Raw genomic sequence first — 16,351 nt, 5'->3', positions numbered from 1 at the left:
CATATCAACATTAGCAAAATTAAAACAGATTGAATGCTTTCTTGGATAATTATTTAAAAAGTCATGTAATTCTGTGATCTTAATGGCAAAATAGTAGATAAAATAAACTGTCCTAAATATCTGTATTTTGCAGAAATTATTACCCCCCAAGTTACTATGTAATACACAGCAATCACTTTTTGAAGTTACCAACGGGCTCTCTGATCTTCTAACATTGTAAGGGAGGCCTTAATGCATTCTATAAACTGTTGTGGAGCCATTATCCTGAACAAATATATTCTAAAGAGTATATCATATTGATTACACTTTTATTTTCAAAGTATAAGATAGCTTTTACTTAACTGTTCATTTTTCAGAAGATAATATTGGCACGGGTAGAAGATTGGCAAGATCTTATCTAATACATGGACTACTGCTTTAAGATACTTTGACTGTACTAGTACTTCCAGAAGAGATATGCCTTCAGAGCAAAACTTGTCAATGCTAAATGAAAAAAAATACAAATTCAGAAGATTGCAATACAACCTTCACATCTTTGAATAAAACATAGCAGCACATACAGCAGCCACGTGAACCTGTTCACATAGCACAGAATGCAATAATTGACAACAGGCCCTTACAGGGTTCTGTTAGACTGGTGTTATCATATTGGTCCAGAGGCCATGGCCATTGTATAATTTTGTTATCGGGTAAATGCCAGATGAAGAAATATGAGTAAATCTCCTGTTTATGTTAATTAAATACAATGATATAATAACTTCCATCTTTCACAATACGTAAATGCACAGAAGAATCATATATCTATATTCTTTTGTAAATAATACTCAGAAGTTACATTCATAAGTCATCATAAAATATAAAATAACCTGATTACTGGCCAGATAAACAGCAGGCAAGCACAGAATTGAACTGTTATGATAGCCTTTGTGATCAATACCTTGATGCTGCTTACTACCCACATCATCAGGAAAAGTAAAAGACCGCTGCCCATGAAACCATACTCCAACATGGATCATAGCTTTCAGAGTAGAAGAATTCCAAACATAATACAACAGCAAACAAGAGAAAATAACTCATGGGTAGCTTATTGGGAAAAGAGAAACAGAACCATACAAGGGACTGTGTTTATTGGTCTCCAATGATGAATGACTTAGCAAATCTACTGACTGGGAGATTAATATTTCTCATACCACCTTATTTCAAAGAATTAGGCCATTCAACCTATTAAGTTTCTGCTAGCTTTCAAATCAATTCATCAGTCTCATTGCCCCACTTATTTTCCTCAAACATATTTGTTCTCACATCTCCATCAATTCCTCTCAATCTGCCTGCCAACCAAGTATGCTCAGGGCAATTTACCTACTAGCATGTCTTTGGCATGCGAGAAGGTTCTGGAGCATCTGGAGGAAACTCATGCAGTTAAATAAAAAGTGGAAGCTCTATATGGGCAGCTTCTAAGGTCAGAATTAAATCCAGGTCACTGGAGCTATGTGGCAGCAGCACTATCTATGCCACCGTGAATAAGGAATAATAGTTATTTGACGTAACTATTTCTAAAATGTAAAGTTTGCAATACTCTCTAAAGTGACATACCTGTGGCCTACTGATGTTATTGAAAGCGCAAGGTAACAACCAATGGGAATGCCAGATTTTACAGCTTTAAAAAGTGGATGAAGGGCTGGTGACTCGTTCAATTCAGGTGCAGTAAAAGAGTTGCTAATAGGTATCCAGCCCTGGTCACTGCATGGATGATTACTGCGTAGCTTCAATCTGATGACCAATTCCCATGCCCAGTGATTAAATAAGGCCTCAGGAGTTTGGTTCAGGCGAACAACATTAGCTAAGTAGGATACCTGAATTAAAACAAATAATGAAAACATGAATAATGATTAGTTCTGAAAAGCTGATAGTTTAATAATCACATATGCTTTAACAGAAATATGTTTAATTTACTGCATTAAATTGGAAATACTGCAACACATATAACGTTATATATCATCACAGTTCCAGGGTAGTTTTTAAAAAATCTTTTGGGAGTGAATGAATTATAAATTATAAATAGACTTTTTGTACGAATACATTCTTCACTATACATTTGGATTTTCATCATGTTTAAGTATTTTTCCCAATAACATAATAGAAAAAACAAAGAATTGCATATTTTATAATATCATCCAACAAATATTTTTCCACATTACCTGCTTTATGCTTTCGGAAATGAATCCACTGTAAGGTTTGTCAGTGAGGTACTTCTGATATGCTTCTAGAACCATTAATGCTACTTCAGTATGAAGGGAAGGATCAAGAGCAAGTTTTGATTGCTGGAAAATAAATCAATGCATTAAGACAGGACATACAGTTATATGCGTAAGCTACCTCAACATGTCCAGTAGATATGAGGAATCATTTTACTTTTATTTTATTTCCTCTAAGTGAATTCAATTCCTTGCATTTTGCTTTCCTGGTTAAATTTGAACTGATAATAAGCAGCATTCTTTATAAAGATGTGTTCTACAGATTCGGCTGATTTTGTCTTTTCTCGATGTTGAAAAGTGGCTGTTAACTCTGTTTATAGATGTTGCCTGACCTGCTGAGTATTTCCAGTATTTTCTGTTTCTGTATGACATTTTTCCAAAATCTGCAGTACTTTGCTTTAATATGGATCACATGTTCTTCAGCAGCAAGGCATGTTATTGCTTGAGGGAATGAGACTTCCCCTTCCTCCCTTCAGCAGTGAGTCATTGGCCTCAAAGTAGCACACTTCTTAGTTGACCTCTTGCTGCCAAGTCAAGCTGTAAGCAGCTTGCTTCTCTCAGTCACTGGTGTCAATGCCTTCTGCTTGAGGGTGGCCTTCAGCATGGCCAGCTTCTCAGCACTGGACAATGGAGAAGTAGGAAAAGAGAACTTGGCAAGGGAGACAGTTCTCAAGCATCCCGATGCAACAGCCTATGCATCAGAGCTTATTCCTCAAGAGCAAGACATCAATACTGGTGTATGCAGCTTCTCGAAGGACATTCATGTTGGTCTGGTAGACCTCCCATTTGATCCCTAGGATTCGACCCATGCACCACTCAAGGGTCTTAATGTGGCATCAGCAGACGCTTCAGGTTTTGTTGCGATAGAGGGGGCTGGTCAGCACAGGACACCTGCAGGGGACTGCGGTACAAACCAGGATCTTAGTCCGCTTCCACAGGACTCCATTTCCAAAGACATGGTGTTGTAGCTTGAAGAAAGCTGCATTTGTGTGGTTGACCCAGTGCTGATTTTCTTTGGTGATAACTTTTTGGGAGAGGTGACTGCAAGGTATCAAAAGTACTCCAGAGCCATTCCATTTGCATGGATGACACGAGTGATGGTCAGCCAGCCTGGGTGAATTGGTGGAGGACCATTGTCTTTGCAAGGACAACCTAAGTCTCTTATCTGAAGCATTAAAGGGATCCAGTGTTACTTGGAGATCCTGTGCAGAGTAGCTAACACACAAACTGATGGTTGTGGATATCCTTGGTGATGAGGCCTATTTTAGCTTGAAAAGGACCATTTTTAGAGAATTTACTGTCAGTTGATAGTTAACTTCAATGAGGTGCAAGGCGACAGTTGGGTATAAAATGAAGAAAGTGGGATAAATCACAAAACCTTGTTTGATCTTAGTCTGGATGTGGGAGCCATCAATCTTAGGTGCTACGCTCAGGACAATGACAGTCATGTCATTATGCCCAAGTCTCAGGACAGTGACAAACTTCAATCGATAACCAAAGCAATGGAGGGCAATCCTGAGAGCCAGCGGATTTAAGGAACTGAACATCTTGATCAGGTCAGTGAAAGCAAGGAACAGTTCCTGATATGGTTCCCAACATTTTGTTTTTGGATCTTCCTGGCAACATGTCCACAGTACTCTGATATGTATGCTTCCAAGAGGATCTTCTCAACACAGGGCAGAGATGGTTCCAGGACGATGTGGCCAGGACCTTATCGGACAGGAGGGAAATACCCCTTTCTTATTGATTGGCACAGTGATGGCGTTCTTGAGACCACTAAGAATGTCCTCTTCTTCCCAGAGATCTGGTGGAATTGTGACTTCTGAAAGCCATTGGTATGACAGATCTCTGCAGGTATAACATGCAGCCAACAGGTTTAAATGATTGCCATCTGTAGGATGGACAACTTCAGCTTTCCAGTGGTTGATGGATCGCCAAGGAAATCATCCACAGAGCATTGCAGTGTGGCTTGTAGGATCTCCTCTGATACAATGGACTCACTGTTAAGTAAGAGTTTCAAATGCTCCTTTCAAATCTGATGGATGGTGTCATCTTCCTTGAGGAGCAGGGAACTGTCCTATAATTGGAGGGGATTTTGTCCAGAGGATATGGACCCCTGGAAGTTAAAAGTTCTGCAAGTTTTGCCAGTCTGCATAGCCTGGATCTTTCACACCATCTCCACCCACCAGTCCTTTCTCATGTTACACATGTATCACTGGATCATGGCCAGTTATGTGGATGGCTTTGCCAGACTTCTGCTCAAGGAGATCGTGAACCCGAGCGCTATTAGCAACAAATCATTGCTGTCTCCATCATGACAATGAACTCAATATTCTGGGTGTAGGCATCTTGGAGAGTGGACTTGAGCTGCTCCCAGTGTGCCTGGATAGAGATGTTATCGATGGTACTAATCTGCTCCTGTTCACCGTGCAACTGCATCTGAAACTTCTGCTGTCCCAGATCTTTGCAGGCTGCAACATTTAGTCAGCCCCAGATAGCCTTCTAGGTCTTCCAACATCTTGGTGCCAATCAGATGTACATCATTGAGCATCCATGTTTGGCGGTTTTCAGATTTGCTCATGGCCTGTAATGAGTATGTTGCTTAAGTCTCTGCTAAGTGGAATGATGTTCTCTGCAAAGTGCTCAGACCTGGAACTCTGAAATGACTGGTATAACCAAACACGTGCTGGGAAATGGGATTAATATGGAAGGTGCCCACTTGTTGGTGTGGATAAATTGGGCCTAATAGTTGTGTTCATGCTGTACGATTCTATGACTAAGTGGTTAACAGGAAACTGTACCAAGTGAAGTGTTAGATGTATCTGAGGCACAATCAGAACTTGCTAAGTATATTTTAACATGCAAAATTCCCAATCAACAAATTAACTCAGTGACTTCAGCCTGTGTTCAGATGTAGCAATAATTCTTTGTGGGTTTAAGAGGTATGGATCAGCTTAAACAAAACTCAACCTTTGCACCTTCTGCATGCTATAATACTACTATCATTAAGGAAAAGGTGCAATCCTAGTTAGTTAGACTAACATCAAGGGAATCTATGACAAAGCTTTGTCAAGCTGTTAACAAAATGAGGCTTTTGCCTCCCACTCAGTAAAACATACCTGCTCATCAAGACCCCAGTTCAGTCCTTCAAGTATGATGCAAGCCAGTTTGTTCTCTACAGCAGACAAATTGTAGTTGAGAAGCCAGTCATGAATTACACCCATTTCAACTGAGGTTATTTTCCACAGGTGCAGTGGAAGTTCTTTAAATAGATACAAGGAAACCTACAACAATAAAAAGTCCATTACATTCCCTCCCACCAAAAGAAAACTACAATTTAACATGTACATTTTGTTCTCCAAAATATTTGAGTGCAGATATTAATAATCTATATCCCAGCTATATGTGAATTATACCAACATTGCACAAAGCCATTAACAATGTAAATCATTAAATATATGATACACTTCTCCTATTTCACAACACCTTCTAATGATTATTTGTGAAACTGATATTACAAATTTTCAAGCTCTTAAAAGTGGAAATATTATACTGCCCTTTTACTGACATTTTGATTTTGGATTTATCATTTATTACTTACATCTATAAGGGACTGATAGTAAATCTATAGGAAGATTACCCCTATCAGGTCATGACACCAGCAGAAACTTTGAAAATAAATAATAGTGCAGCTTGATAAGACAAAAATGATATCATCTGCAATACATGTTTAACAATAGCAATCACCAGCTGCTATTTTGTTCAGATAAGATATTGAATGTGTTTTCAGTAATAATCTTCTGTCCAAATATTAGAATTGCAAGTAAAGTTTATTGAAGAGGCAGAACTTTTCATTCTGGCTTACTCATTTACTTATAAAGCACAAGGAACATAAGTCCATATTTGTGGTGCTTTTTCATGTTCAAATGCTGATTAGTGTGCAATGCATTTTCAGTTCTTGTACACAAAAGCTTTTGTTTTCCTCACGGTATCAAGCTAACTGAGATGCAGAATAAAAGCTGCATCAATTGAGGCTCCATTAAGTGTAATTCCTTTTGGTTTTTTTTCTTGACTTCCCACATCATATTCTTGTGAATTATGAAATCTCCAACTGTGAAATCATGCAACTTGCAATTATGATCAAGTTGTTCAGTCACCTCATGTGGAATATTAAGTGCTGGCAAAGGAGACATTTATCATAATGAACTGCTTAATACTTTCAGAAATGAATAAGTCATAACTATTATATCACTCATCTTACTTCAATGTATTTCATATTGAATTTTTAAAATACATTTCACCTATCCAGATCTACTTGAATCAATTCCAAGGCTTTAATTGACTCATCTGTTGCTGAAACACTCTTTAATGTCTCATTAATGTTGGAGTTGGTAATCACAATGCCAGCCTCCCATCTTCCACCAGGTTAAAACTTGAGGTTATCCAAAATGCTTGCTTCTAGTAGCATAAATTGCACTGTTGCATTCATCCATCGCCCTATGCTCAATGTCCTATACTGGATCCCACTGAGCAATGCATTAAAATACTGATAATTGTCCCTCCCATTATTTATATCTTCCTACAATGTTCTAAGATCTCTTCCAATTTTGGCTTCTTACACATCAAATTTTAATTGATCTATCAATAATGGCCCTAAGGTCCAGATGTGACTAAATTTCTCTGAATCTACACTTCTTTCTCTTTTATGAGTCTATCACCAAGCTTTAATTCAACGGCTTAAAATCTTCTTAAATGGATGAAAGCAACATTCCTATGAAGCCCTTTTGGTACATTTTAGCAGCTTAAAGGTAACACACACACACACACACATTAATACACACACACATATGCAAGCCCTTACTCCATATAAACAAAGAGGAAATGAGAGTTCATCATAAAATTCTAAATTACGTTAATCCAGACTGTTATAAATTCACAACATTAATGTGCCAAACAGCTGTAAATTCAATGCCATCAACGAAAATAGATCCAGCAGTTTATGTACCAAGGCTGTTTATTTGAAGTTAAATCAGAACATACCATACCAACTTTATCAATGCTTTCTCGGACACGATCCAGAAGTATAGAGATTATATGAGGATGAGCTGTTGAAATTGTGGCCAGAAGTTCACGGCCAACCTTGGAAAATGATTCTCTGGTGGAAGGACTTACATAAGCTACCTATATGGGGAAAAAAAATACATCGAATATTTTATATATACAAGAAATAGCATGATCATTGTGCACTATCCATCCTCAACCTTTCTGTCCACCTTTTAGCTAGTGACATCTCCATCATTCTGCAGCTCAATTAAGATTGCTCTCACTTGGTTTCTTGCATATTCAATATAACTGTAGCCAGACTATATCCAGCTTCTCTTCTCAGACCTACTCTATGTTTTTCAGCATTTCCCTCAAAGGAACCCTTGGCTCCTGTTCTTCATCTAGGTGTTGCACTTGGAAACATCATCCAGAAATAAGGCATGCTACTCACACTGAGCTCCATCTGTCTACTGCCATGCATTGCCTGGCTTTGACATTATCCAACTCTCTATCTGAGAATCATGAATGAGTCACAAATTCTTACAGTTAAACCATGAAAAAAAAACACAATGTGTCTTTGTCTTAAGTCACAAATCCCAAACTGTTGTCCCTATTTTCACCCCTGTGCAATTACTGATTCAGGACTCTTACTTTGTTAAGCTGTCCTTTAAACTCCAGTATCCAAATTTGGCTTAGGCAATTAGAACTTAATGTTTTTTTAAATCTGTGGTAAGTTGCTATATGACATTACACATTCAAATCTTTGAAACTTCCAAGAGGCCTGAAACTGCTTGGCCTTTATCACATTTTGCTCCCAATAGGCCCCATTCTGCCTCTTACTATTTAAATATCAGAAGATAATTTCTTTTAGGTTCCCTTTTACGTTACCTGCTTTCTATTCCCACAAGGTGGCTTCACCAGTCTTACTAGCTCTTCAATTTCCCTCTCAACATACTGTATTTAGCCCTACTCTCAACTGAAGAATTTTCCTTTTGTTTCACCACATTCTTCACCTCCCCCATCATCCTGGCTGCGATAATTTGGGTTCACAAATATAATTACATCAGCAATATCATCTTTCTGATTATCTCTCAACTAACTATAAACATTGTAAGTTTCATTAATTATTTTAAGGATTACATTTTTATGGTTAAACTATTTTAGTAATACAGTATTGCTTTTACAAAAAAAATCCTATTATTGTCCCTTAGGATTTCAAAACAAATCCTAATGATTTTAACATAAGTTTCAATTTCTAGACAATGTACATACCTCATATATTTCTAAAGCAACTATCTTCACAAACTCTTGATCCACATTTTCTCGTTTTGAGTGGGTCATATGTGCAAATGTAGTGAGAAGACATATTCCTTCTGAGCTAGTAATGTTGGATAGGCACTGTTCAAACATTTGTTTATGTTCTGGGTCTGTGTTAAAGGAGAAACAAAATGTAACTGGCAGAAAGCAGAACTTGTATACCATCACAAATTGGGAGCAGGATAGAAATAGTAAAATATCGGTAAAGTGAAAAATTAATGACTCTTCTCAAAATCCAATCTTGTAATCAAGCCTCTTAGTAGACATGAAGCATTGAAGTAAATTTCTTAGTATACATTTAAGCTTCTATTTTCTTTAAACTAAAATTACAAATGACCTTAGTCTCTCAGGAAGGGCTTGGAGTTTTATGCTTATTTTGCTTTTTTATTTAAAATAGTACTCCAGGAAAGCCTAATATTAATCTATGTAACAGATTTATCTTCCATACGATTTTTTAATTTATTCTTGGGATATGGGGTACAATGTCGATCCAGTTGGACTGGGTGTATTTAAAGACTGGGGTTTTAGCCACCTGAAGCCAGAACTTGGGGTAAAAAGGATAATTTTTGTGAAGGACATTAGTTAGTACTAGATATATGCAAAAGAGTTTGGATTTTACATATTCAATTTAATTTCAAAACATGTATGATTTAAACTCAAACTTCTGAATTGCTAATCTAGTATTAATAATCATGAGGTTACCTTGACTACAATAATGAAGCCATTAACTGGAATATTTAAATGAAAATACTACATGCAAAGAAATACTAAATTAGACTGTTACAGATTTTACACCAGCATACTTCATCTTTCTAACCTGCTGTTGCCTGTTCAATACATACATTGGTAAACTATATTGCTATTCTTAAGTATATGTGTTTAAAAACATGGATAGAATTATTGTTATTCAAAAAAAAATCTATTTGCTGTGAGAGTTTTTGGAATAAAATTTACAATAGTCACAGCCTTTTAATTCGTATCAAGATGCTTATCTAAAACACAGAAGTGTGTATGTGAGGGCAAATGTTTACTGCTGGTTTCTAAAAATAGCTCTTTATATAAATAGGCTTTGATAACTGCATGAGGACACATTATATTGATGGAAGGAAAGCAAATGTAGATACGCAAGCAAAAATGAGACTGATCTCCTACTTACTAAAACTGATTTAAATTTAACCTTGTAAGAATGAAATCTAATTTTCATAAACACTGCTTAGAAAAGTTGCGTGCAAATGCATAAAAGAGTTGACATTGTTTCTGGAGTACCTTTAAGCTTGATCTTGCACTCATCAGAATGTAGCCTGGCGCATAATCCCTGGATATTCTCACATTCTGCACAATGCAGAATGTAGAAGAGTTTCCATATCATCTGGTTTGATAGCGTTTCATATGGCATTTCAGACATGAAAAGCCAAATTCCCAACCTGTTACAAATAACAATTTTTTTCTACCTTAGAAGAATTGAGACACAAGACAAAATTTCTGATTCTTTTTTTGATCAGTTCAACACTTGACGAGTACAGCTATCAAATCATGTTTAAGAGTCTCCAAACCAAAGTGGTAAGAAATCCATAGATAAGAACTCCATTCTCCAACTTTTTGCATTCTGGAGTAATATGGACCTAATAAATATTGGATTAGAGTTTACCCAAGAAGGTTAACTTAATTCCAAATCAGTACTACAAGACTTGTTATGTTCTGCTTTCCCATCAAAGACCAACTTGCCATCTACCAACCCCCAAAGCATCAACTGTCTGCCCTCCCCTCCAGGCCCAATTGCTAGTAACCCCACCCTCCAAGCACTAATTGGGCTTGGCTGTGCCTTTCTTGTATGCCATACATCTTAATGGCTGCGTGAGAATTTCTAGGTGACTAGTGTTACCTGATGGATTTGGAGTCTATGTAAGCAGTTTCTTTATTATTGATTACAATATAATAAGTGATAATAGGATGCACACGATTTAGTGGTGTGGGACAGTCTTGCACGAAACACCTGAGCACATGAGAGTAAGAGTGAGTGAGATCAAGTATAGGAGATGTATGCCAATTCACACTACTTCTGAGGTGACAAATGGCTAACAATGACTCCAGACTGTTTTACCGAATGGATGGGTGGTGGCCAACTGGGCAGGTGTGCGGATGTTTGTGAGGTGGTACACTCCTTCTGCCTCTTGCATAGGGCCTCTGTGTGCTCAATGCATCACTTTGAAATCCCCAATACCATTCTGAATGTTTCTCCTCCACTTTGAGCAGTCCTGGGCAGATTCTCTTAGTGTGTGGGGAATGTTGCAGTTCTTAAAGTAGGCTTCAAGTACATCTTTGAATCTTTTCCTCTGTTTGTCTGGTAATCTCTTCCTATTGTAGAAAATACTGGAAAAGACTTGGCAGATCAGACAGCATTTTAAGAAGCAGTTAACATTTCAGGTCTGAAACCCTGGGGTTCTAATGAAGGGTTCTGGACCTGAAATGTTAATTGTTTCTTTCCACAGATACTGCCTAACCTGCTAAGTGTTTCCAGCATTTTCTGCTTTTATTTCAGATTTCTAGCAGCTGCAGCTTTTTTGATTTTCTTCCCATGACGGAGCTTGGAGGAGAGTGTCTATTTTGATAGCTTGGTGTTGGGCATTCAAAAGATGTAGCCTGCTCAACACAGCCAACTGTTGTAATGGGGTCCTTATTACTGAGTCTCAATACTTGTCCTTCCTGTGAGGAACTGCTCCCCAAATCATAAGGTGGATATACATGCATTAAGACTCAACCAATATATCTTCTTTATAAAGAGAGCACCTAAGAACAAATGAAAATAGGCAAAATTAATTAATAATTCAACAACTATAATTGCTTATCAGCACATATTTAACATCAACATACCTTTTTGCTTTTAGTACATATAACACTGCCCGAAGAAAAAGCTCATCAAATTCCACTTGCAACTTTTCAAGAGAGTAAAATTGGTCCATCTTTATTCCATGTTCTTTGTGGAAAGTTGCAAACTGAGCCCAGTGGTCACTTACGTAACAAATTGTTCTCCTAGTGATTAAGTTTAAAAATAGAATAAATCCTTTAAAAGCGAGCAAAGAATTATGTTTAAAAAATCATCAAATGTTAAAACAATGCAAATGCTAGAAATCTGAAATAAAAGGAATCTAGAAATATTCAGCAGGGCATGTTGCATTGACCTCCTGATTCCCCCTCTTCTCATCCTATCATCCCCCTTCACCTGGATCCACTTCTTGCTTGTCAGCTTCTGCTGCATCCCTTCCCCTCACCTCCTGGCTATCAGGCTTCCCCAGCCCGGCCCCCCCCCCCCACCCCCCCACTGGCTATCAACCCTCTATCCTTCAGTTGAGATAAAGGGTCTCAACCCAAAATGTCGACTGTCCATTTCCCTCCACAGATGCTTCCTGACCAGCTGAGCTCCTCCAGCAGTTTGTTTCTTGCTTCATTTACAGCCTCAATCTTGTAACATTTCCCTCCTACAATGGTTTTTCCAAGCTTTGGTAAACTTAACTCTGTTTTCTTGTGGAGCAGATGGTGTAGATGAAGTTAATGTACAATTTATAGACTTTCATAAGGAATTTTTGAAGTTCTCTTGTAAGAGTTCTGTAGCAATAATTTATGCTTGTCATGAGGAGGTTTAACCCAGTATTCAATATTTAGTTCAGATGCAACAAACAAGATGCTGGAGGAACTCAGGTTGGTCAGCCAGCGTCTATGGAGGGAAATGGACAGTCAATATTTCAGGTTGAGACCCATCATCTGAACTGAAAGATAGAGGGGAGAAAGCCACATAAAAAGGTGGATGGAAGGGGTGGAGCAAGAGCTAGCAACTGATAGGTGGATCCAGGTGAGGAGGGGTGATAGGCAGATGGAGGAGGGGAGAGTGGGAACCGTGACAGAAGCTGGGAGGTGATAGGTGGAAGCCATAAAGGTTTGAAGATGATGGAATCATAGGAGAGGAAGGTATGGTCAGCTTTATTTGTGATATATGTAGATGAAGTAGACTTGAATAAAAGAGCTTAATCCTAAAATTTGATAGAAAATTAAAAAGAGATTTGTGAAAACATTCTTGCTCCCAAATTTAACAACCTTCCATCAAAACTCAATAATGCATTATCTCAGTCTTTCTTAATTACATACAATCACTGTCACAAAAACCTTTGCATTGAACTTTGCACGATTTTCTGGGCCTCTTTTTATGGTAAAAATTTCAGCTTAAAAACATGTCTGTATGAAAAAAGGATACAATGATAAACATTTTGATTACCAATGGAAAACTAGCTTGTACCCCATCAGTTTTCATTCTATAACACTTCAATAAAAGCCATCAACCACGTACTGTTGACTACCAAGAGAAGTGCACAATCACCAAAATGCAAGGAACAAGTGAAATGATTCACTGGGCTAGAAGTTTCAACTGGGTTTGTGACTGGATCCATACAGATTGGCTTGTCTTTTTCTAGAATTCTAACTAATGTATTATCAGAAGGGAGATTAGGAAGGTTGACTGAAAATTCAATCAAAGTGAGCATATGATATATACCCTTTTACTGTGAAAAGATGCGAGTAAAGATACAGGGCTTTAGTGAAACCGCACCTGGAATATTGCTTAGATCTTTGATCTTTTTACCTAGAAAAGGATATATTCGCTATAGAGGGAGCAGCAGAGATTTACTAGCTAGATTCCAGGGTTTGCCATTCTGGTATTGAGTAGACTAGGCCTGTATTCTCTAGAGTTCTGACACCTAGTAGGTCACATTGAAACTTACAAAAAACTCAAAGCTCAACAGACTGGATGCAGGGAGATTGTTTCTCTTATCTGACAATTCTAGAATCAGGGGTCACAGTTTCAGAATAAAGGATTGGGATTGGTTTATTATTGTTACATGTGCTGAGATACAGTGAAAAACTTTGTTTTGCATGCCATTCATACAGATCATTTTGAAACACATGTACATCGAGGTAGTTCAAGGGAAAAGGAACAACAGAATGCAGAATATAGCATTACAGTTACAGAGAAAGTGCTCTGCAGGTTGAGAATAAGGTGCAAGGCCCATGACAAGGTAGATTGTGAGGTCAGGAGTTCATCTTTATCGTACAAGATGTCTGTTCAATAGTCAAAACAGTGGGATAGAAGCTGTCCTTGAGCCTGGTGATGCATATTTTCAAGCTTTTGTATCTTATGCCTAAGGGAAGAGGGGGTGAAGAGAGAATGTCTGGGGTGGGAGAGGTCTTTGATTATGTTGGCTGCTTTCCTGATGCAGCGGGAAGTGTAACCAGAGTCCATGGAGGGGAGGCTAGTTTTCGTGATGGACTGAGCTGTGACCACAACTCTCTGCAATTTCTTGCAGTCTTGGGCTGAGCAGTTGAGATACCAAGCTGCGATGCATCCGGATAGGATGCTTTCTATGGTGCGTCTATAAAAATTGGTGAGGGTCAACAGGGACATATCAAATTTCCTTAGCCTTCTGAGGAAGTAGAGGCACTGGTGTGCTTTAAGGGATCGACCATTTAGGACTGAGATGCAGAAAAAGTTCTTCATTCAAATGGGTGGTGAATCTATGGAATCATCTACTACAGAGATAATTGAGATTTTATTCAAAACACAGATCAATAGATTTCTGAATATTAAGGGAATTGAGGGATATAGGGATAGTGCAGACAAATAGCACTGAGGTAGAAGATCAGCCATGACCTTAATCAACAATGGAGTATTCTTGAAGGGCCTACTCTATATCTCCTATTTCTTATGTTCTTTGGTTTAATCCCAAAGCTAAATTCAAAACTTTTCTGAACTTTCTACGAGGTCCCATCCACTACATCACATGGATGGAGTGGCTTCCTGTTACTGAGTTCAAATTCTCTTTTAACTTACAAAATAGCCCAACTGTAGAAAAACTGTCACATGTTTACCTATTTAATCAATCTATTATTGCTTAAATCAGTCTGAAGGAACAAATTGAAACTGTTTCCAGTATGGAGCAAATAAAATAAATTCCTGCTCAAACCCATATTATAGTAAAATAGAAATCTGAAAAGTTCACCCCAACTGAAGATCTCTTGTAATTTCAGGACTTTGGAATTTAAGAATGTTTATATAAACATTGTGGATAATTAAAGTGGTGTAAATTACAAAGAAGGAAATTGTATATAGTTTATGGAAAGAGAGGGTTTGATTAGATGGCTGAAATCTTATTTTATTCATTCAATTATATTCTCAAAGGAGGAAAGGAAAAACAAAGTAAAAATAGAACCTGTGTTGAGGTTGAATGGATGCTGCCTGAGACCCCAAGATGAGTGAGAAAACTGGAAATGGAGAATGAAACCATGTAAAATTGCACTACTAATACTCTGCTTCCTTTAAGCATTGTTCATCTCACTGATCAACCCAAACTACATTGGTTCTATGTTTATAAACGCCTAAAATTTTAAAACTGCATTAGTCTTTACATTCTTCCATTCCTTCACTCCTCCTCATTTCTATAACTATTTACTGTGCTTTCAGTTGCTTGCACCCTCAAGCTCTGAATGTTTCCTGGTAAACTTCTCTCTTCAAATTCTCTGCTCCTAAAACCTACCAAAACAAAATTTTCAGACACTTTTCATAATCTTTGATCTCATCCAAACACATCATAGACTTTATCTGTTGCCAGATTTCCCACTATTTCCAAAATTTTGTGTTTTCACTTCCTAATCTCTATGTTTAGTGATATAAGTATAATAAATACATTGCTTTTATTGCACAATTGCAGCGTCAAAAAATCTTTGAGTAGGGACAATTTTTATCTTACCTGATCATCTGGCCAATCCTTTTCACAAATTGTCTATACCGTGCTCTATTAAAGGTTTCCAATCCCAAAGCTAGGAGGTCCACCAATGAAGATGCAAACCCAATGATTTTCATCATCTGATGACACGTACTTTTTTCTGGACTGTATTCACCTTGGCACATGTAAAAGTTAATGAAATACAAAAGTTTACACCAAACATCATAATCCAACATATCGATCTTACTTCTTTTACATTTACACTGCATGATATTTAGTGAAATCTCCTGTTCGTTGCACAACAGGAATTTATAATAGTCTAAAATAAATGGACTTGTGCATGAGTTTCTTAAACTTAAATGAATGTGTGGAAGTTACCATTGTCAAACATAGAACAGTGCAGTGCAGGAATATTCCCTTCAGCCCACCATGTTTATGCTGAACCTGATGCCTAATTAAACTAATCCCATCTGCCTGCACATGGTCTAGATCCCTCCATTCCCTGCCTGTTCATGTGCCGGACTAAATGCCTCTTAAACTTTGCTGTTGTACCCGCTTCCACCACCTCCCTCGCTGCACGTTCCTGGCACCTACCACTCTCTGTGTAAAAAAAAACTTGCCTTGCAAATCTCCTTTAAACTTTCCCCCTCTCATATTAAACCTATTCCTTTCAATATTTGAAATTTCTGCCCTAGGAAAAAGATTCTAACTCTCTATTCTATCTGTGCCTTTCATAATTTTATATACTTCTATCAGGTCACCCCCTAGCCGCTGCCTCTCCAGAGAAAACAATCCAAGTTTGTGCAATTTCTCTCTGTTGTACAGAAATCCCTCTTTTTTTCTGTTTTCAATGTAAGATTTTCAGAATATTTCAGTGAGAATTGTCTGTTGAAAGCTTAACTACACTTCACTCTAATCGATTTCAGCTTGGTCACACTACACAAGGCTGTAAGCCCATAATGGCACATT

General features: G+C 37.7%; 1 protein-coding gene across 2 annotated transcripts in view; it reads right to left on the bottom strand.

Moving 5' to 3' along the window:
* Positions 1-16,351, bottom strand: part of epg5 (ectopic P-granules autophagy protein 5 homolog (C. elegans)) — a 102,121-nt gene that overhangs the window by 64,582 nt on the left and 21,188 nt on the right. For both annotated transcript variants that reach the window (XM_052010026.1, XM_052010025.1), the window contains exons 9-17: positions 15,407-15,557; positions 11,487-11,645; positions 9,882-10,039; positions 8,571-8,725; positions 7,296-7,436; positions 5,375-5,539; positions 2,199-2,321; positions 1,594-1,853; positions 343-483 (exon numbers count right to left, since the gene is read on the bottom strand). In XM_052010026.1, the coding sequence (XP_051865986.1) occupies positions 343-483; positions 1,594-1,853; positions 2,199-2,321; positions 5,375-5,539; positions 7,296-7,436; positions 8,571-8,725; positions 9,882-10,039; positions 11,487-11,645; positions 15,407-15,557 (1,453 nt within the window). The remainder of the gene's footprint in view (positions 1-342; positions 484-1,593; positions 1,854-2,198; positions 2,322-5,374; positions 5,540-7,295; positions 7,437-8,570; positions 8,726-9,881; positions 10,040-11,486; positions 11,646-15,406; positions 15,558-16,351) is intronic.

This window comes from Pristis pectinata, chromosome 2 (genome assembly GCF_009764475.1).
Source record: "Pristis pectinata isolate sPriPec2 chromosome 2, sPriPec2.1.pri, whole genome shotgun sequence".
Lineage (NCBI taxonomy): Eukaryota > Metazoa > Chordata > Chondrichthyes > Rhinopristiformes > Pristidae > Pristis > Pristis pectinata.
This window is presented reverse-complemented; position numbering and strand designations above follow the sequence as displayed.